The 22,671-nt window shown below is 34.4% G+C and overlaps 1 protein-coding gene and 1 non-coding gene across 2 annotated transcripts in view; one reads left to right on the top strand and one right to left on the bottom strand.

The window, feature by feature from the left end:
• Nup35 (nucleoporin 35) overlaps nucleotides 1–22,671 on the bottom strand; it is a 46,943-nt gene that overhangs the window by 8,349 nt on the left and 15,923 nt on the right. Inside the window, exon 4 of the mRNA XM_026392019.2 lies at nucleotides 20,731–20,791. Coding sequence (XP_026247804.1) covers nucleotides 20,731–20,791 — 61 coding nt within the window. The remainder of the gene's footprint in view (nucleotides 1–20,730; nucleotides 20,792–22,671) is intronic.
• Nucleotides 6,538–6,643, top strand: LOC113185087 (U6 spliceosomal RNA). The gene has a single exon (XR_003301091.1). It is a non-coding gene; the product is annotated as a U6 spliceosomal RNA (small nuclear RNA).

The following is a 22,671-nucleotide window of genomic DNA, read 5'->3' as shown; positions in this document are numbered from 1 at the left end:
AACTGATGTGTATGCATGGATTTAGGTTGAATGCAGAGGCAGATTCACAAGAGCCCAATTATATTTTATGAAGCCAAACATTAAGATTTTAGAAGCATGAAACAATGTGTTATCATGAAAAAATTTTCTCTTAGGAAACAGTTTTCACTTAAAAAAAAAAAATGTATTTGAGCCAGGCCTGGAAGCACACTCCTATAATCCCAGTAACTCAGGAGGCAGGGGCAGAAGGATCACATATTCTAAATCAGCCTCAGCAACTTAGCAAGGCCATAAGGAACTTAGTGAGACCTTGTCTCAAAATAAAAAATTAACAAGGCTAGGGATGTGGCTCAGTTGTTAAGCACTCCTGGGTTCAATCCCCAGGTTTTTTTAAAGAAAAAAAAATTATTTGTTTCTGTGAAACAAATTTATTATTTTTAAGTGAATTAACACATTTTAAATTTTTGTCTTCCTTTTTTATGTTACAAGGACTTCTTTTTATTATCTGAAAAAGTTACATTCATGTGCCTGAATAATGGCACCTATCTTACCCAATGTTCCTGGCTATCCCAGCCCACTCTACCATATAGTAACCCATATCATATGTTGGTATTGATGGAAAAGACATCAACTGCAAGCTATTTGGTGGATAACAAGCCCAGCTGCAGTCATAAGTGGGCCCCAAGTCCAGCAAGTCCAGAGCAGAATGCTAAAAAGGGTGCTGATCTGAGAAATGTCATAATCACACATGCCTCAGTGAACACACAGCCCTTTTACTATACGAAATCCAGAAGATGACAAGCCAAAAAAAAAAAAAATTCAATAGCTTCTTTTCTTTGATGGAACAAAATATCCTTTTACACTTCTCAGAATCTAGGTTAAAGGATAAATCCACCAAATCAATGAAAACAATTAATTTCATGATTTTTCTGCCAGAAGACTAAGATGAACAATCTTGAAGTTTAACTTGTATCTTTATTCAGTGATAAAATTCATGAGCAATTTGGTAGCAGGGCAACATATTATCTTCATTGCACAGTACAAACCTTGTAATTGTTGACAGTGCATTTCCATTAAATACCATTAACAGTAATGATGGCTGAAGCTGGATTTCTCGCAGACTATCAAGTATTCTAGGATCTCTCTCAGTCTGTATGCAAGATGGCCATAGGTACCCTGGCTCTGCGATTTTAATTTTTAACACAGCAAACAATGATAGCTATAATCTGAAAGGAGAAAAGCTCTTGGTATTCCAACTTTTTAAAAAAAAAAAAATTAGTTGTAGTCAGACACAAATCCTTTATTTTATTTATTTATTTTTATGTGGTGCCAAAGATTGAACCTAGCACTTCACACATTCTAGGTGAGCACTCTACTGCTAAGTCACAACCCCAGGCCTGGTATTCAACTTTTAAGACTATAAATTCTACAGGGCCAGGAACATGATTCACATGAGTAAATTTTGTAATCAGTTCACCTTGCAATTCTATTACTTAAATGTCATATGTAGATCAAGTTATTGGGCCTCATTTCCCAAATATTACAACATAACAACAATTATAAAAAAACATGAACAATAAAGAATTCTACCATGTATGGAGCACTTACGCTATCTACAAAGTGATATACTTCAGGTGATTTACATGTACTCATATTTCTTTACAACAGCAAAATCTATAAAATAGAACCTAACATCTCCACTTTGCATGTACAGAACACAAGGTACAGGTGTATATAACATACTTTTTAAAAGGTTCATATACTGTTTCTTTCCATGAGTCATTGTAGCAGTAACAAACCTATAACATAAGACTTTCCTGTTACACCCAGAATAAAATGGGATAGTAGATAGACAGGAACTTCATGAACGTTAACTGTTTTAACAACAGATGGCCTGAATATAAATTATTATTTTGCTTTAAAAGTGCAAATATAAAAGACTTCTAGAAATGATGTCCATTACTTGCCTCCAAACAATGTCAAAACAAAACCATAATCTGATCAAAATTTTTTTATTAAAGTTATCAAACAAAAACTACAATGTGATTCTAACTGAAAAGAAAAATATATGGTCATTTAAGAATTCTGAAAATCTGGGGCTGGGGGGTCAGCGGCAGAGTGCTTGCCTAGCAAATGTGAGGCACTGGGTTCAATTCTTAGCATCACATAAAAATAAACAAAATAAAGGCAGGCTGTCCATTTACAACTACAAAACAAATTTTTTTAAGAATTTCAAAAATCTTAACTCTTTATGCTATATGATAAGTGCCTAGACTTTGGTCTCAAATTTAGAATTCAGAACTACTCTAACTGAAACTACCAAAATAATCTGTGATTTGTGTTCCAAGACCCAACCACCCACCTCCCAGAAGGGGATGCCTGAAACCATGCACAGTACCCAAACCTCAATTTCATTTTCTTTTCCATCTAACACTTAGTCTGAACTGTGGTAGTAATTATGGAGTTTGACATGTAACAGCAAAAAAAAAAAAAAAGTTTCTTTTGTCTTCTTTCAACCACAAATTCTTCATATTTCTATTCAATAGAGGATTCATTCTAAGAGAACTTCAGTGCAACTTTTTTTTCTTCTTCTTTTTTACAAAATTAAGAACTTGACCTTTTCACTTAAAGAAAGCATGTTCTGCCTTTTCTTTGGGATACCCATATTGCCAGCATTTTGGGGGTCATTAGTAAAGGATCTAGGGATTATCTGAATATAAGTACTATTATCATATAATAACAGAAGATCTGAAAAGTGACAAAGTTAGTATGGGATACGCTGAACAAAGAGATGATTCCAGGAAGGATGCTGGAAGACAGTGCAAGATTTCATCACACTATTCAGAATGGCATGCAATTTAAAACTTGTGAATTGTTTATTTCTAAAATTTTCCATTTAAAGTTTTTGGACCATAGTGGACAATGAATATTGTCTAGATCCCACAGAAAAAAGGAAGGACACTCAAGACTACTGACATGTTCATGTTCAAACAGTAGTCAAGTAACAAAGTAAAAAAAAAAAAAAATTATCAGTCAGAAAGTTTGAAAAGTCAACATTCAAATATTTTGTAAGAGCACTTAAGCAATTGAAGGTATACAACAAATGCTAACTTCAGAGAAAAGGTATGCAAAAGAGGACAGAATCCCAAAATATTACACAAAGGTTTTACAAAATTAACTGACTTTCACAACTGAGCTTATACATTTATTTTTTTTTAAAAAAAATTTCAAGTAATTTGAAGAAATCCTAAAATACATAAATGTTATAATAATATATTTAACAATTATTTGTCCTCATCACCACAAATGTTTCTAATAGTTGCAACGTATTTCTAAAATAGGTTGATTTAAAACGAAACATCCCACTTTGACAAATGTTATATGTTTTAAGACTATCCGCTTATCACCAATCAAAAATAAATAAATGAACAAAAGGAAGATCAGTCAAGTAGAGGAAGGAGAATGGAGGAATGGGGAAGGGAAGAAAAGGAGGTAGAACAGAGACTGAAATGGATTAAATGAAATTCTATGCATGTATGATTTTGTCAAAATAAACTCGACTACTAACTATAATGCTCTAAAATAAATATATGTGCTTATCAATTAATAATCAAGTATCTCTTTACGAACCAAGCAGAAGCACATACTTATACAAAAGCTGCCCTTAACTAAATTCAGTTCTTACTATAAAGATATGTCTTTAACAAATCAAAGATACACTTTGGTATAAAATATGAAGCCAATACAATTTTTAAATGTCCTGAATTACCATTAAGAAGGTACAATTTAGTTATGCTACATCATGTAATAACCTTCAAGCAAGAAATTAAATGAAGGCTCAAACTGAGACAACCATTATGACCTTTAAAAGGAAGACAAATCAAAATTAAGTCTCAAATGAATAAGCAATCTAATTTTTGCCCTGTCAACTACTCTAAAAAATATAATTACTTATACCTAATCTAAAGTTATTTACATAAGTTTAGCATAATTGCCCCCCACCTGGTTAATGTTTAATTGCTTCACTGATTTCACTTCCTTTAAATCAGGCTTCTGGTACCCACATGCTATGCTTTATAAGATGAAAATAAAGTATACCTATCAAACCACATTAGATTGGACTGTAATTGTCTCCCTTGGTAAATCACTATTCAAACATTCGTCATAAAATCAGATTAAAACAGAGGGCAAAAGACCTTATTACCCTTTATGAAAATGTCTTCAATTAAAGAACAGATTCAATTGTTCCAAAATAGACCTAACATAAGTGAAAACAAAAGATAAAAAGAATAGTAAATTTTAAACAGACATGGCAAACAAATGTTGGACAAAAAGTTTTCTGGCAATTATGTTACCTTCTCATCATGAAGAATTTGGCCTCTGCCCAGTGTGAGCTCTGGTTCCTTAGAAGTAACCTTTGAACCCCGGGAATTTCCTGAGCATTAGGAGGGTCTTTGTAATTCATGATGAGCTTCTCAGGCTAGACCTGATAGTTTATGCTCACCAGGTGACTCTGAGTAGGAGGAGTTGGTCACTCCAGAAAGAGCTTTCAGTCACATATCATTCCTCCTCTGAGAATAAGAAAGGGACTGAAGATTGAGCTCAACCATTTGATCAATGGTTTAATCATGTCCATGTAATGAAACTTTAAAGAATCTCTGGACACAGAAGTACCAATAAACTTCCCTACTTAGTTATATTCTAGACACTACCATACATGAACGCTAGGAAAATGCATCTCCCTGAGGACAATGTGAGGGAAGCTTCACATATGGAACCTTCCCAGACTATGCCCTGTATGTGTTCCTTTGGCTGGTACTAATCTGTATCCTTCTGTTGTAATAGAACTATGATTATCAGAACCTTTCAATAGGTTCTTTGAGTCTTTATAGTTAAATATAAACTTTACAGTAGTCTTGGGACCCCCAAATTTATAGTCAGTCTGAAGTGAGGGTAGCCCTAGGAACCTCGCCGCAAACTTGCAACTGGTGTCTGAAGTAAAAATAATCTTGTTGGGACTCTTTCTGAAGACTCTACAATTTGACAATTCACTGTACCCAAAGAGTAAACTGAAGAACGGGATACAACATCCAACTAAGCATGGAGAATTGAAATCAGGTGTGGTAGTGCATGCCTGTAATCCCAGCAACTGGGGAGGCTAAGGCAGGAGGAGGATAGCAAGTTTGAGAATAGCCTCAGCAACTCAGAGACCCTCAACAACTTAGCAAGACCCTGCCTTAAAATAAAAAATAAAAATGACTATGGAGGTTGCTCAGCAGTAAAGTGCCCCCAGGTTCAATCCCCGATACCAAACAAATAAAAAAGCATGATGAATTGAACACCTGTATTCACCACTCGTACCTCCAGACACTAATGATAATCATTCAAGGAAGTCTCAAATTTTGGAGACCACAGGTGAAAGAATGCTAAAAGTCAAAGAAAATTAAAATGTGTACAATAAAAGATTAGATACCAGACCTCTCCTAATCCTAGGTAACCAGATAACTGTCACTCTTCCACTCCATCCCCAAGAGAACAAGGATTTCATCGTTCCCCCCACCCCCAAAACAGCTCAAAAACACAGAACAACTATAAGGAGATCAAGTGAAAAATCTGCATACTGGAATAAGAGACTTGTCCCTGTATGTATTCAAAACAGCAGCTTTTTAAAATATATATTTATTTTTTAGTTTTAGATGGACACAATATCTTTATTTTATTTTCATGTGGTGCTGAGGACTGAACCCAGTGCCTCACACATGCCAGCGAGCGCACTACCACTTGAGCCACATCCCAATCCCCCAAGAACAGCAGCTTTAAGGCTCTTAAAGGATTCTTCGGAAAATTGTATGAGGAAAAATAATTATACATGGTAGAATTAGGTTCTCCCAACTAAAAATAAAAATAAGCTTATTATCCATTTTTCTTACAGTGAAGCAAAATAAAAAGCAAAACAGCTTCTCTGCATCAATTCTTCCCTCCACCCCAGCCAATGTTGAAGTCTAAACACACACACAAAAAAATTCCAAGTAGCTTTTTATGCCTCATTCAATAAATTGCATTGTCCAACAACAATTGAGGGGGAGGGAAAATAGAAAAACCAAGAAAAAAAAGGAAACAGATAATAAGAGCAGAAATAAAAAGACCACTATTAACCTCATTGCTAAGACATTTTACAGGAAGAAGAGGATGCTACATTTCTAAGTGCATTCTACAAACGACAACAACAACAAAAAAAAAGATTCTTGGAATTGAAATGACAGGCAAAAGAAAAAACTTACTCAGAAAATCTGAGAAAGTAAAATTCAGCTGTAAGTGACAATATAAGGGAGAAAAAGTAGAAAATTACAAATCTCTGCAGTGATCCAACACATAAACAAATGGAATTCTAGAAAGAAAGAACAGAGAAAGCAATTATCAAACAAATAATACAGGAAAGTTCCCAGAACTTGATGTGCCTAGCAAAACAAATGAAAAAGTCCCACACCAGTACACATTCGTGAAATTGAGAACACAAACCATAGAGAGATCGTAAATTTTTCCCAAAACAGGCCACATGTTCTCGCTCCAGCAGAACATACACTAAAATTGGAGCAATACAGAGAAGATTAGCATGGCCCCTGCACAAGGATAAATGCAAATCCATGAAGCATTCCATATTTTTAAAGACAAAAAAAATTTAAAAACAGGCCACAAATTCTCAAGAACTGTCACCATAAATGACATCCATGAAACACTGGGAGATAGAAAACAATGGAACAACACCTGTGAAATTCCAATCTAAAATGTTATACCCAACCAACCAAATATAAAGAAATTAAAAATGCATTTCCACTATGAAGTCTTAAATTTTACTTCTGATGAAATCTTTCTGGAAAAGTTGCTCAAATATGTTCTTCACAAGTATGTAAGAAAAGAAAAAGATATGCTACCAAGGAAAAGGCTCAATACTAGAAACTGAGGCATTTTCTAGGATGATGATAGTTGCACACCATACTGAAACAAGAAGCCATCAAAAGACAGGCTGAGAGAAGTTCTCAAAGAAAAACGTACTTGAAACTGTGTGAGGCTTCTATAAATAGATATGTATCGTAGCAACAGAATGTTTGCTTAAAGGGAGCAAATGGCACACAGAAAATTAGATTAATGGAGAAAATAAGTCAATAATTAACTATTAGAAAATCAAGTTTTACAAAAAGGACAAATCATAATTTATTAATTAGCTCAGCACTGAACTCTATTTACATAGTTATATATAACTACGTTCATATGGGGGCATAAAATAGAATAGCATTATTTATGTTTGAAAAAATAAACTTAACAAATGTGAAGATCGAGAATTATTTATGTAACCTATGTAGTTAGCTAAACAACAGCCCTCTAAGATGACCATGCCCTAATCCCTGAAATCTATGAATGCTACTTTTTATGGAGAAATGAATTTTGCAGATATGACAACAAATCTTGAGGTAGAGAAACTACCCAGGATTGTTCAGGTAGACTCTAACAAGTATCCTTATTAGAGGAAGGCAGAAGTAGATTTTAACTACAGGGAGGCAGAAGTAGATTTTACTATAGTGGAAGGTGATGTCCTGATGGAAACAGAGATTGGAATGCTATACCTTCAAAATGGAAGAGTGGATCAAAAACTGAAGAAAACAGCTGGAAGGTGATAAAATCCAAGGAAGCCAATTTTCCCTATTCCAGAAGAAACCAATCTTACAAACACCTTTAATTTAGGCCAGTGATACTGATTTTGTGCTTTTAACTTTCAGAACTATAAGAGAATAAATTTAAGTTGTTTAAAGCCAATAGATTTGTAGTAGTTTATTACAGAGGCAACAGAAAACTGATATAGCACCTCATTTAGATTCCTGATGAATAAGTCAAAAGACTGCTACACTGTAATATTTTACTGGGAACATGATTCAGTGGTAGAGCACTTGTTTAATATGTGTGAGGCCCTGAGTTCAATCCATAGTACCACCAATAATTTAAATTTAAAAAAAAGACTGCTATATTTCATTTTAAGTATTTAAATACTATGTGATTTTTTAAACACTATCATTATTTTTACTAAAACATAAATATAATCCCTTCCAGCATAAATGGGGACCACTAAATGATACCATAGTTAATGGCATAAGAATAAATAAATTAAAAATGAGATTATCCTGGATTATCAGAGTAGGCCCAATAAAATTACAAGGGTCCTTAATTGGGAAAGAAAGAGAAAGAATGATATAAGAGGAAAGGATCACTAGTTGAGGCTGGCTGTGAAGAAATAGGCAGCTTCTAGAAGCATGCGCACCCACGCACACACCCACACACACAGATTCTCTTCTAGACCTTCCCAGGAAAGAATAAATCCCTACCAATGACTTGATTTAGCCCAGCAAGATGTATCTTGAGCATATGACCTCCACAACCATTAACAAAATCAATTTGAGTTAAGTCACAAATTTGTGACAATATGGTTTAGCAACAATAAAAAAAACTAATAAAGTCAGTGTTTACTTGGTATTATTAAAGAAAAAATGTGCCTTGTCAAACTGGACACAAATATCCCAATCCTCTTATTCAGTAAGAGATATTGGTATTAGGACACAATTGCCTCCAAATACTATCTATATTAGTCACCTATGGATGCTGTTAACAAGTTAGCACAAACTGGATGGCTTAGAACATTAATTTACCTCTCACAGTTCTGGAGGCCACAAGTCCAAGATCAGTAGTGGGCGCACAAAGGTGGCCACCTTGTGGAGATTCTACAGGAAAATCCATTGCTCATGACTAGTTTCTGGTGACTGCTTATATACTTTGACAATATTTTAATTTCTGCTTCAGCCTTCAAATCACCTTTCTCTCTGTATTTTCTTCCCTTCCTTTGTGTCAAATTTCTCCCTGCCTCTATCTTTAAAGGACTGGATTTAGGGACTACCCAAAGTAATCAACAATCACCACCTCAACCTCACCCTCACGCCACAGCCATCTCAACACTTGAACTCTTCTTGTTCACACCTCCTCTCAAGATCCTTACTCATATTTTGAGGGCGCACATAGTAAGTCACAGGTTCCAGGGATTATGACATGGACATATTGTTTTGGGGGCCACGATGCAATTCACTACAAGCTTATATCCATCAACATATTCAGTCAATGAACATTTATTAAAGTCCCCTTATACTCATCTCTGGATATAGAAAGATTTTCTGTACTAAAGGAATTGATAATCTAATAATGAAAAAATGTAAGAACCAAAGAAAAAGAGCTTTCCAGAATATAGGACAGCTGAACTAGATCAAAGAGTCTCTTTTCTCCCCACTTCTGGGAACACTATCAGACCTCGAGATTCAGCAAAAAAAAAAAAAAGAAAGAAAGAAAGAAAGCTGCCAGAAAGTGCATATCAGTTAATAAGATATCTAACCTGTTATTAATATGCTAAGACAAAGATTCTAGTTCATTAATAAATGGTGTATCATTTAGGAAGACAGCTGACAGAGCTAATAAATAAGGAAACGAATTTATAAAAAAAATTGAGGAGGCAGCGGCAGTGGCAGAGGAAAATTTAATTGCAGTAAAAGAAAAATAAGGGAGAAAATGGAGAAAATGAAGCAAACATATTCAATCTTCTTTACCAGGGGCAATAAAAGACCATTGTAAAAAGAATCTACAATATTCTTTAATTCCAATTTCTTATTTTGTCAAATGACAAAAAGTTTTCCAGAATTAAGATCCTAAAAGAGATCTTAACATGAGTTACAGATTTTAAAGGGGAAAAAAAAAAAGACTCCTTATTGGATACAAAAAAAACAAGTAACAGTCATGCCATTGTATCCCAGGAAATATCTTCATAAAAGCTACCAATCTCAGAAAATTTATAAATTATATAAGAAACTCTCACTTATTTAACACTAAATATTAGGAACTAAAAAAAGCTAAGTGAACACTAGGTTTTTCCCCTCAATTTTCTCAAGTCAATGCCCCTTTCCTATATCTAGCTTTAGTCTCACATCTGTCAGATCTTTAAAAAAATACTTTTTCATTTATGCCCTGTTAAGATTTTCTATACACAAATTAAACTCAAAGTAGAAGCAGCAGTGGCTCCCAGTGGCCAATTTATGACAGGTATACTTTTCCTATCACAGTTTTTATACTTTCCTAAATGATTTCTACAGTTATAAAAACCTCACAGAAGCATTAGGAAAAAAGTTAATAAAAAGATATTTAACTTTAATCCTGTGTTCTTCTACTTGACCACAATAAGAAAATTTATTTTCCAGTAAACAGAGCCTTTAAACATAAAAGGTATAACACTGGACCAAAATTGTGAGCCAAAATAAACTTCTTTCTTTTATAACTTATTTACTTTGCAGTATTGTTATTGGCAATAAAAAAATGAACTGATACAATGCTTTTCCATTCCAAATGGCCCTAGGATTACTTATGAATCCATTAAACAACTGAATAATCTCTATTTGTGTATATAATAACACACTGTTACCTACCTACTCGTTACAGGAGTTTTATCAAGTTAAGGCTGTTAAGGTTGTTAAGACTGGAACTAATTACACCTCAATTATGTAGTTTAAAAGGTTGAGATGACATTCTAGAATTCTGATCACAATACATACTAATCCTTCAGTATCAGAGGAGAATTAGTCCCATGACACTGCCAAGGATACCAAAATGCCAAAACCCTCATATAAAATGGTGTAGTATTTACAAAAAGACTACACACAATCTCCCATTACACTCTAAGTCATCTCTAGATTTCTTATAACAAATACAATATAAATGTTACATAAATTGTTATTACAGTGTATTGAATAGGGAATAATAACCAAAAAAATCCATACATGTTCAGTACAGATGCAATTTTTTGCCCCAAGTATTTTCAATCCGTGGTTAGCTGAACATACAAATATAGAGGGCCACCTGTACACAGTAGACAGATTTATTAAGATGCTCCAAAATTGTATCCCTGGATCTGGCTGACAAGAAATTCAACTAAACACTAGTATGGGACTTTACAGATGGAATTTTATTAATATCAGTGGATCTTAAACTAAAAAATTATCCTAGATTATTCCATTGGTCCAGTGTAATCAAATGAGCCCTTAACAGTGATAGAAGGCAGAAAAGTCAAGTCAGAGAAATATGAAGCATAAAAAAGGACACGATCTGCAACTACTGCCTTTGAAGATGAAGAAGAGGACAAGGAATGAGGTGACAGTCACCATATGGAACTGATTTCTGCCAATACCCTCAATGAGTTTTTTTAAGAAGATTCATCCCCAGAACTTCTAAACTAAATAACCACCATCCTGACACCTGAGCTCCAAGCCAAAACCCAAGCAGTACCTGGACATCTGACCTATAGAAATTGTGAAATAATAAAGTTGTGTTGGTTTAAGCCACTAGGTTCTTGGTAATTTGTTATGGCAGTAATAGAAAATGACTACAGATCTTAGCACAAGCCAAGTGCTGCTGTTAAAAGGGACCTAAAAATGTAAATGTGGCTTTAGTATCAGGAACTGGATAGAGGAATGTTTAAAATAAAAAAAGACACTAGCAAGCTTTCAGTTCACTGTTAGAAGAAATCTAGTCTTTAAGGACATTTCCAGTGAGGGCTCTCAGACAATTTAAAGAAACCTGGACTTGGAGAACCAACCCAAAGACCCAGCTTTTAGTGGGAAATGATTTTGGTTATCAATTCTGACAATCTGCCATTTAATTGGAGCATTTATGCAAGGTAACTGTTGACTTGATTTATGAATCTATGTCTTACTACTGTTTCTTAAATACCACTTGTTTTGTTATAATGTTCTCCTTTTTTTTTTTTTAATGTCACCGTCTCTTGAATTACTGCTGTAATTTCTGATACTATCTCTGTTTTGACTTTAACCCTCAGTCCCCAAACTACTCTTCCCACAGCAGCAATCTCCTTCTAATTGTTGTCCAACTTTTCTGGGTAAAAAATCAGATGTTTCAATGATCTTCCAGGACCTGTAACACACCTTTCCCCATTACCTCTCTCATCTCATTTTCTATTCCTCTCCTCTACTCATTTCCATTTCAGTCATACCTACCTCATTTTCCTTGAACACCCCAAATGCACTCAGGTACCAGCTATTCCCCCTGTCTAGAATACTTTCCCTACCTTCCTCACTTGGTTCATGTTTTTGAGCAAATGTTACTTTGCCTGTGGCAGGCAGAATAATGGCCCCTCAAAAATGTCCATAACCTAATCCCAAGAACCTATGACTATGCTATATTATAAGGCAAAGGGAATTACAATTGCAGATGGTATTAAGGCTGCTAATTAATTAGCTGGCTTAGAAGAGGGAAATTATCCTGGATCATCCAGAAAGTCCCCAAAATATTCACAGCGGTCCTTAAAAGAGAAAGAGGGAGATGTGACTACAAAAGAATGGCCAGAGATGTGAAATTGCTGACTGAAGATGAAGAAAAGGGATCATGAACCAAGAAATGTGAGGAGCCTCTAGAAACAGAAAAGACAAAAAAAAAAAAAGAATTGTTCCCTAAGAACCACCAGAAATTAACAAAGAACTATCAACACCATGATTAGCCCAATATGACCTATTTCAAAACTCTGACTTCTAGAATCTTAAAATAATACAGTGTTGTTGAAGCCATTATTAAATTTATGCAATTTATTAAGGCAGCAATGGAAAGCTAATATGCTACTCTAATTAAAACTATAAGTCCCCACTCCCCTTTGCTGCTTAATTTTTCCTTCATAACATGTATTTCCTTCTAATAAACTTCATAATTTGCTTATTTTGTTTATACATGTAAATCCTATAAATAAATTTAAGCTCCATAAAAGCAAGAATTATCCTGTTCACTATTTTCAGGAGCCCGATACATGATTAGATGTTCAAATCTTGCTGGAAAAATTCAATGGGATTATAAACAAATGAATATATATATGAAGAACTGTGTGCTAACGATGATGCTAGTGGTGATAAAAATGTCACTGATCTTCAAAAAAAATAGATATAATCAGTGGCTATTCGTACTCAACGGCATTTAGATTCATAGCTATTATACCTTAATAGTCTCTCATAACATCTTTATTATTTAGGGTGAGTATTCCTTTTCTTCCCAATTTTTTGATTACACGATGTTGAGTAACTAAGGAAACACTTCAAACGTTAAGTATGCAGAGATTCAAAATGGCATATTAAAGGAAGTCTGCATTTCCAATTGCTTTATGGCTCAGGATCCGAACAGCAGGAGTAGGGCTTCTCAGCAAGATGGGTGAAAGAGGGAATTCATTGAAATTCAATATCAGAGAGTCTCTTTGAGACTCAGAAATTCAGATGCACTGAAAAAAGAACAAGAAAGATAAACTAGAGCCAAGTGCAGCAGCAGAAGTAGCAATGGTTCACCATGAAGGGGAGGGATAATATAAACAGAAACAGAAACATACCTGACAAATTTAGCATGGAAAACCTGTAGATCAGAAAAGTAGCCTGAACTTGGCTGATGCAGAAGCTGCACAGTGAATTAGTGTTTGAAAGTGCTCTGTATTTCTCAAACGCAAAGTGGCAAGCTGAGGTCAGGAGTCATGTTGAGGCAGCCAAGCTGCAGCTTGCTGCTGTGGGATCCTGGGAGATCATAGTAAACACTGCCATAGAGTCCTGGCAAGCACCTACAAGTGCCCAGGGTGTGCCTGGCAGAAGTGGGTGAAACAGACAGAGAAGATTATACCCAGAGGGATTCAAGACAGAAATATGAATAAGAATGCAACTCACTCTCTTTTTTGTCTGGTGGCTCACGTGACCAACTGAAGAGGGTTCGGAGACTGAACAGGCAGGTAAGAATACAGAGACTAGGCCTAAGAAGGTTGTATTTGTGGGCAAAGACTCCCCTGCATCAAGAATAGAATTCTTAGAGATCCACACTCCCAGCAGAGATCAGAAACTGCCTGGCTGTAGGGATATGCTGATATAATCTCTCCAGAGCAGAAACAGTCCAACAAAGTTCCTAAGGCCTGATTAGACTTAAGCCCCAGCCACCTTAACCTCACTCATAGAACTCTGCAGCTACACCACACTGGAAGTACATTGATCTGATTTGTCCAAACAAAATGCAAATAACAGTACTTTCCATTTTGTCCTACTTTATATTGGTGAGAAGGGAAACTGAGAGCTATTTCAACCAGCTTCAGTTTTAGGACACTCCAGCTGGCAACAAGGTGAGCAACATAAAAAGAGGAAAAGTTTAATAACCCCCACCCCTCACAAAAGCATGCTCATGCACTTTTTCTCTATGTATGTAGCCCAAGAAATAAAAAGGACAGTTAGGTCTAAATAGTGACAATACACCCTCATCCACAGCTTTGACCATCTCAGTGTAAGATAATTCATTTTTTATTTAAAACCTCTTTTTTTTTTTTTTTGGTGTTCAAGCCTTACTGATTGGTTCCTGAATATATACATACATATGCATAATTCTTCTTTTCTCTATTTTTAGCATTTTCTTTACCACAGTTATTTTCTCTTGCCTTTTCTTTTTAGGATTAGAGTTTTTATTTATTTTGGCTTTTATTTTGTTTGTTTCTTCTTCTCTCCTTTGTTCTCCCACTAATACCCAAATTCTCTTGCTCTTCTTGCCCTTTGTTATCTATTTTTTTCTCCTTCTTTATAGCCATCACTTACTACATTTGCATTCTTCATATTTTGGACATTCTGAACTTTCTTGTACCTTACCATCACATTTTCTTTTCTCTTAATGAATTATATTATTTGGTTTATACCCCCATCATACATGTTGTGGATGACACAGCTGACTCTCGCTATTGACTTCAATGCCATATGTAGTTCACAATAATTTATTGTTTTTGCTTTTAGCAACTGTTGACCATGCCATTCAAATTTCGTGGTAATTAGCATTGTAGATGTCATAGTAAGCACAGGGTATTTATTTTAATGCTGTATACTGTTTGCAGCACTTATTGTTTGTGTCCTCTTTTCTGTGAGGTGCTGGGAATCTACAGGCATACTACAAATTCACAGAGTAGAGACTCTGCTGCCAAACTAAACCTAGCCAAGAGACATCACACTTTGCTCCACACACAAAGAATAGAAGAGAGAAAATCCTTTCAAGCTGGGCTGGGATTGTGGCTCAGTGGTACAGTGCTTGCCTAGCATGCGTGAGTCACGGGGTTCGATCCCCAGCACCTCATAAAAATAGTAAACAAAATAAAGGTTTTGTGTCTATCTACAACTAAAAATATTAAAAAAAAAAAACCCAAACTATTGACCAGGCCTCCAGTAGGAAGACCTGGGGTAGTACTCAGGTCCCACACATGGACATCCACTCCTTCAGCAAAAACAGACTATTAACACAACGACTATTGATACAGCACTACTAAAGTTCTCAATCAAGACAAAGATATGCCTTAAAAGGTTCACACACAAAAGCAGAAGAGAAATCCATCCCAACATGCATAAAATCCCAACATAGGAAATCAAATTGTAAAAACAATGTAAAACACGAAGAAGTGACTCCAAAGATACTAAAGTAGATTAAATATCAAACAAAGAAATCAAAAGAATGATTTAAAAATGATCAATTAATTCTAAGACAACACAGAAAAACAACGATGAATTAAAGAAGTCAGTATAAGATATGAATGAGAAATTTAATAAGGGGATAGAGATGTTTATAAAGAATTAAAGAAAAATCTCAGAAAGGAAAGACACAATAAATCAAATAAAATAAAATATTCAGCTGAAAGTCTGATAGAGTAGACAGAATCTGAGAGCTGGAGCCAAAGTGTCAGGCCTTGAACAACCAGACAGTATTAAAGAAAATAAGTAAGTAATCATGACTAGAATATACAAGAAATCTGGGACAATATTAAGAAACCAATTTTAAGAATCATTGGGACTGAAGAGGGCTGTGAGACACAGGCTTATGTCATAGATAATTTCAGGAAAATAACAGAAAAATTCCCAACCTTTGAGAATAAGATGGACACCAAGATACAGAAGGCATTCAGAACCTCAAATATACAAGTTCAGAAAAGAACCTCTCCACATCACATTATAATTAAAATATGTAACATAAAAAACACAGATACAATTGAAAAAGCCACAAGAGAAAATCATCATGTCATATTCAGAGGCAAGTCAATCACAATTACTTCAATTTCTCAGCACAAGTTCTAAAAGCCAAGAAGGCTTTGGATCGATGTATTCCAAGACATGAAAAAAAAAAAAAAAATGACTATCAACCAAAATTTGCTAACCCAAAAAAACTATCACTCAAAAAAAAAAAAAAACTTCCAAAATAAGCAGAAACTCAGAAACTAAAAGAATTCATACTACTAAGTCAGCACTACAGAATATACTTAAAGAAATACTTCATAAAAACAAATCAAAAACCCTAGTGATCACAAATGGACAGATCCAATTTGAAGAGTTAACTCAGCTAATGAGAAACTGGTTCAAATTGAACATTAAAAATAAACCAAAATGACAGGAAATAATAAACACTTCTTCCTAATTAACTGATTATAAATGGTCCCAACTTTCCAGTTAAAAGACTTAGGCTGGCAAAAAGGATTAAAAAACAAGACACCCCGCCCCCCCAAAAAAAAAACAAAACAAAAAAAAACAACCAAGACCCAACTTTTACATTGTGTGCAAAAAACTCACCTTAAAGACAATAAAAGTCACAGGCTGAAAGTAAAAGGATGGAAATTTATACACCTTGCAAATGGAGCCCCAAAACACACTGGAGTAGCTATTGTGATAGCCAGCAAAGCAGACTTCAAGACAAAATTAATCAGAAAAGACAAAGAAGATTACTTCATTCTGGTAAGAGAACAATCCAACAAGAAGATTTAACAATTATAAATATCTATGCCTCAAATGTTGGTGCACCTAATAACATAAAACAGACATTACTCAAATTAAAGCTGCAGAGAGATCCAGTACAATAAAACAGTGGGTGATTTCAACACACTTCTCTCACCAACAGATACTTCATCTTCACATGAATTCACTAAAGACTCTTTAGACCTAAAAAAGTTTGTAACACAAATGTATTAAATATTTATAGAATATTTTATCCAACAACAGCTGAATGCAGCTGCTTCATGAAACCTTCTCCAAAATAGACCATATTTTAGGCCACAAAGCAATTTGTTTTAGTCAGCTTTTTCATTGCTATGACCAAAAGACCTGAAAAGAACAATTTTAAGAAGAAAAAGTTTATTTGGGAGCTCACAGTTGCAGCAGAAGTCTCAGTCCATAGATAGCCGGCTCCATTCCTTGGGGCTCGAAGAGAGGCAGAACATCATGGCAGAAGAGTATGGTAGAGGAAGCCACTAGGACACAGCACCAGGAGGCAGAGAGGGAGCTCTGCTCAACAAGGACAAAACATAAACCCCAAACGCACACCCCAAATGGCCCACCTCCTCCAGCCACACCCTACTTGCCTACAATTAGTTACCACTTAGTTAATCCTTAACACTGATTGTGTTAAGGCTCTCATAACCCACTCGTTTCACCTCTAAACCCTTTTGCATTGAGGCAAAAAAGAGATTTGGGGAGACACCTCATATCTAAACCATAACACAATTCTTAGCAATACAAATAAATAAATAAATAAAATTCCTTGCATTGTGTCAGGTCATAATGAAATGAAACTAAAAATTAACACCAAAAAAACCCTACAGAAACTATATAAACACATGAAGATTTAACAATCACTTTTGAATTATAAATGAGTAATAGAAGAAATTACAAAATTCTTAGAATCAAACAAGAATAATGATACAACATACCAGAACCCTGGGACATTCTGAAGGCAATTCTAAAAGGCACATTTATAGATAATGAGTGCCTACACAAGAAAATCCAAAAGATTCCAAATAAACAACTTGAAGCCCTTAAAAAAAAACAAGCATAAACCAATTCCAAAACCAGTAAAAGTAATGAAATAAGATCAAAGCTGAAAGCAATGACAGATAAACCCTTAGCCAAATAAACCAAAAGAAATATGGTGAAACTCAAATTAATAAAATTAGTGATAAAATAGAGAAATCACCACAGATACCACAGAAATCCAGCATATCATTAGGGACTACTTTGAAAACTTATACTTCAATAAATTGGAAAACCTAGAAGAAATGCATACATTTCTTGACACATATGACCTGTCAATAGTGAATCAAGAGGAAGTAGAAAACCTAAACAGACCAGCAACTAGGAAAGAAACAGAAGCGATAATAAAGTCTCCCAACAAAGAAAAGCCCAGGACCAGATGGATTCTCAGCTGAATTCTACCAGACCTTTAAAGAAGAAATAATGCCAACACTCCTGAAATTATCCCATGAAACAGAAAGGGATGAAATGACTTCCAAATTCATTCTATGAAGTCAGTATCATACTCATACCAAAACATCAAGAATAAAAAATACAGACCAATATACCTGATGAACTCAGGTGAAAACACCCTTTAAAGTATTAGCAAAACATATTCAACAACATATTAAGATTTTTATATCATGTCCAAGTTTGTTTCATCCCAGAGATGGAAGGATAATTAATCATATGCAAATTAATAAATGTAACTCACATAAATAGAATTAAGAACAAAAATCATAGTTATTTCAATATATGCAGATAAAATCTCAATAGCTTTCTTATGTACCAATAATGAATCTGCTGAGAAATTCCATTCAAAATAGACTGAAAAAAATACCTATGAATAAATCTAACCAAGCAGGTAAAAGACCTCTACAATGAAAACTCAGAACACTAAGGAAAGACATTGAAAACACAAGACAGAAAGACTCCCATGTTCATGAATATGCAGAAATGACACTGTTAAAATGGTTATAGCACCAAAGTAATATATATGATCAATGCAATCCCCATCAAAATACCAATGTCATTTTCTTCATAGAACTAGAAATACAGTCCTAAAATTCATTTGGAATAAAATACACCAAATAACCAAAGCAATTCTGTGCTTCCATCACAATACCTGACTTCAAATTATCCTACAGTTACAGTAACAAAAACTGTATGGTACTAGCATAAAAACAGATACATAGACCAATGGTACAGAACAGAAGACACAGAGACAAACTCAACACAGATATATTCATCTGATATTTCACAAATGTGCCAAAAACATACACTGGAGAAACAACAGCCTTTCTAACAAATGGTACTAGGAAAACTAATCATCCATATGTAGAAGAATGAAACTAGATCCTTATCTCTCATCTTACACAAATGTCAACTCAAGATTGATCAAAGACATAGGAAATACACATGAAACTGCAACTCCTAGAAAATGTAAGGTCAATATTCTAAAAGATGGGCACAAGAAACAACTTTCTCAAAAGAACCCCTAGAGCTCAGGAAATAATGCCGCGTGTTAATAAATGTGGTGGCATCAAATTAAAAAGCTTCTGGCTTGGCACAGTGGCGCATGCCTGTAACCCCAGCAGCTCAGGAGGCTGAGGCAGGAGGATCACAAGTTCAGAGCCAGCCTCAGCAACAACAAGGTACTTAGCGACTCAGTGAGACCCTGTCTCTAAATAGAAAATAGGGCTGGGGATGTGGCTCAGTGGTCGAGTGCCCCCGAGTTCAATCCCCAGAACCAAAAAAAAAAAAAAAAAAAACTTTCTGCACAGCAAAGAAAACAAGAATGTGAAGAGAGAACCTAAAGAATGGGAGAAAAGCTTTGCTAGCTACTCTTTTGACAGAAGATTAATATCCAGAATATACAAAGAACTCAAAAGACTTAACACCATAAAAAACAATAATAACTGGGCAAATGAACTAAACACACACTTCTCAAAAGAAATACAAGTGGCCAATAAATATATGAAAAAATGATCAACACCAACAGTAATTACAGAAATGCAAATCAAAACTAAGATTTCATCTCACACCAGTCAGAACAGCTGTCAACAAGAATATAAACAATAATAAATGCCTAAGAGGGTGTGAAAAAAAAACACTCTTATACTATTGTAAATAAGTACAACCACTATGGAAAACAGTATGGAGGCTCCTAAAAAGTCTAGGAAGGGAACCACCATTCAACTCACCAAATATCACTCTTTGGTATTTATCCTAAAGAATTAAAGTGGGGGCTGGGGTTGTGGCTCATCAGTAGAGTGCTCACCTAGCACGTGTGAGGCCCTGGGTTAGATCCTCAGCACTACATAAAAATAAATAAAGTGTCCAACTAAAAAAAAATATATAAAAAAAATTAAAGTGAAAACTGAGCAAAAACATCTAATAAAAACTAAAGGAAGATCTGTAGAGTAGAGGGGTGGGGGAGAAAAAGAGGGAAATACTGGAGAATGATATTAGTATATCAAATACTAGGAAATTATATTGTGTACACAGCAACATATTATGTACAATTATAATGCACCAATAAAAAATGAAAAAACACTAAGTAAACAATCAATATATATACAAATATATAGCTATATCAATATATATACAAATCAATATATACAAAGTATTTCCATTCTAAAGGAACTTACTAACATTTGAGAAAGTCTCCAAGTTTGAAACGTAAAAGGAAAACTTTTGGAAATTATCAGAAAAGGTCTTATATTATCCTTAGTGAAGAAATAAAAAATAGACTTTGTTGTTAAAAAGGAGTTACTTAAGCGCTGGGGATATAACTCAGCTGGTACAGTGTTTACCACACATACACAAGGCCTGAGCTACTTACCTGTTCCAGGTGTAGTAGTTGTAACTCCAACCAAAGGACTCTGCATTACTGAAATGTTCATCTACAAGAAAATACAAATGTTAAAATAAAAACAAAGTTCTAACCATAATATAAACAGAGTAATTATTAGAAGGCTTGGTTCAAAAGATAACTGAATTTCTATCAGGTACTATAGTTATCTCTAATTAGCTCTCAGTCCCAAAAATACCCTCCTTTTTAAGTTGACCAATAACCCAAAATATGCTACATCATTTAGCATATTATTTGTTTAAAATAAGAAACTTATACTAGGTTAAAAAAAACACTATTTTTTTAATAGAAAGTAACATGGTAGGTATTTTAGTTCCTAAGGTAAAATATTTAAAATAATGGAGAATAGTGATATTTGAAATAACCAAAGTCAGAGAATAAAAAAGGTTAAAGAATTTTATTTTTAACAGACATAAATCATGAATACTATATTTAAATCAGTCTACACAACAGAAGACAGCATACCCCTACTATCAATAGTAAAAAGTACAAAGCTAGAGAATTATCCTTACTAGCCCCTTGAAATATGAAAAAATTAAGGAGTAATTAAAAATCTTTCCATAAATAAAACAACACTGTTTAATCAAGCAATGAGAATAGATTCTCCCTAATTTTTAAAAACAGGTTCTAGATTAAGGAAATCTAGCTTTATCAAGCAACCAGAACCAAATGTTAAAAGAATCTTAAGAGAGATACAAATTTTATTGCTCAATTCTTAATGCCATCTTCTTTCATGACTAGGGAGGTTTAAACAAAGTGTCAGGGGCATCACTATTTTGGCACTAATCTGACTATAATATTTTAAACAACTTTCAAGTTAAAAACATTCACTATAGGGGCTAGGGATGTGGCTCAAGTGGTAGCGTGCTCGCCTGGCAGGCGTGCGGCCGGGGTTCGATCCTCAGCACCACATACAAATAAAGATGTTGTGTTCGCCAAAAGCTAAAAAATAAATATTACAAAAAAAAAAACTCACTCTCTCTCTCTTTTAAAAAAAAAGTATGTTAAAAAAATAAAAACATTCACTATAAATTATGACCCATGAGTTTTTAAAATACTCTGAATATAGCAATAATGGTAAACTACCTTTTTCTTTATGTATCAGAAGCGTCATGAAAAAACTAGTATAAATTTAGAAGCTAGTGAGTTTCAGACCAAATTAAACAGCAGATTTACTTAATATGGAGAATCATCCTTGATCGTGATATTCTGGATTTAGGAGATTTAGAATACCACGGTCTATTAGGAATATAACACATGCCATGTACTTAATTTTAAATTTCTAATAGGCACCATAAAAAAGTACAAACAGGAAAAATTAATTTAGTATAAGTTAGCCTAATACATCTAAAATATTATCATTTCAATGTGTAACCAATATGAAAAATTAACAGATATTTTACATTCTTTCTAAGTCTTCACATTACAAAAAAAATATGTATTTTATACTTAAAGTATATCTCAATTAGGATTTGCCACATTTCAAGTATCAATTGCCACACTTGGCTAGCAGCAACTACTGGATGAGACTGAAAGGCAGACTTAGAAATGTTGAAAAGAGAAGGTAATTTGGTTAGAACAATAAATAAGTTTGCTTTCAGTAAGAAGGAAGCCTAGTGTGTTAGACATATCAAGCCTATAAATGGCCAAAATTCTCAAAAAACTCCACCAATTTGGATTTAGAAAAGACATAAAACTAGTCTCTAAATCAAACAGCACAAATACCTTAATACAAAGAATTTGGTGAGAGGAAAGCACCCTGAGATTACAAGATTACTTGCTACATAAAAGAAGAATCCATACTACCATTCAAACTGACAATCAGGAATAGCACTAGCACAGCATGGGTGATAAACACAATGGCTCTAGATACAAGATAGGCAGAGTTTGAAGTCTGGCTCTACTATAATC

Source organism: Urocitellus parryii, chromosome 1, assembly GCF_045843805.1.
Source record: "Urocitellus parryii isolate mUroPar1 chromosome 1, mUroPar1.hap1, whole genome shotgun sequence".
Classification (NCBI taxonomy): Eukaryota; Metazoa; Chordata; class Mammalia; order Rodentia; family Sciuridae; genus Urocitellus; species Urocitellus parryii.
Note: the sequence above shows the minus strand (reverse complement) of the source record. Positions and strands in the feature narration are given on the sequence as shown.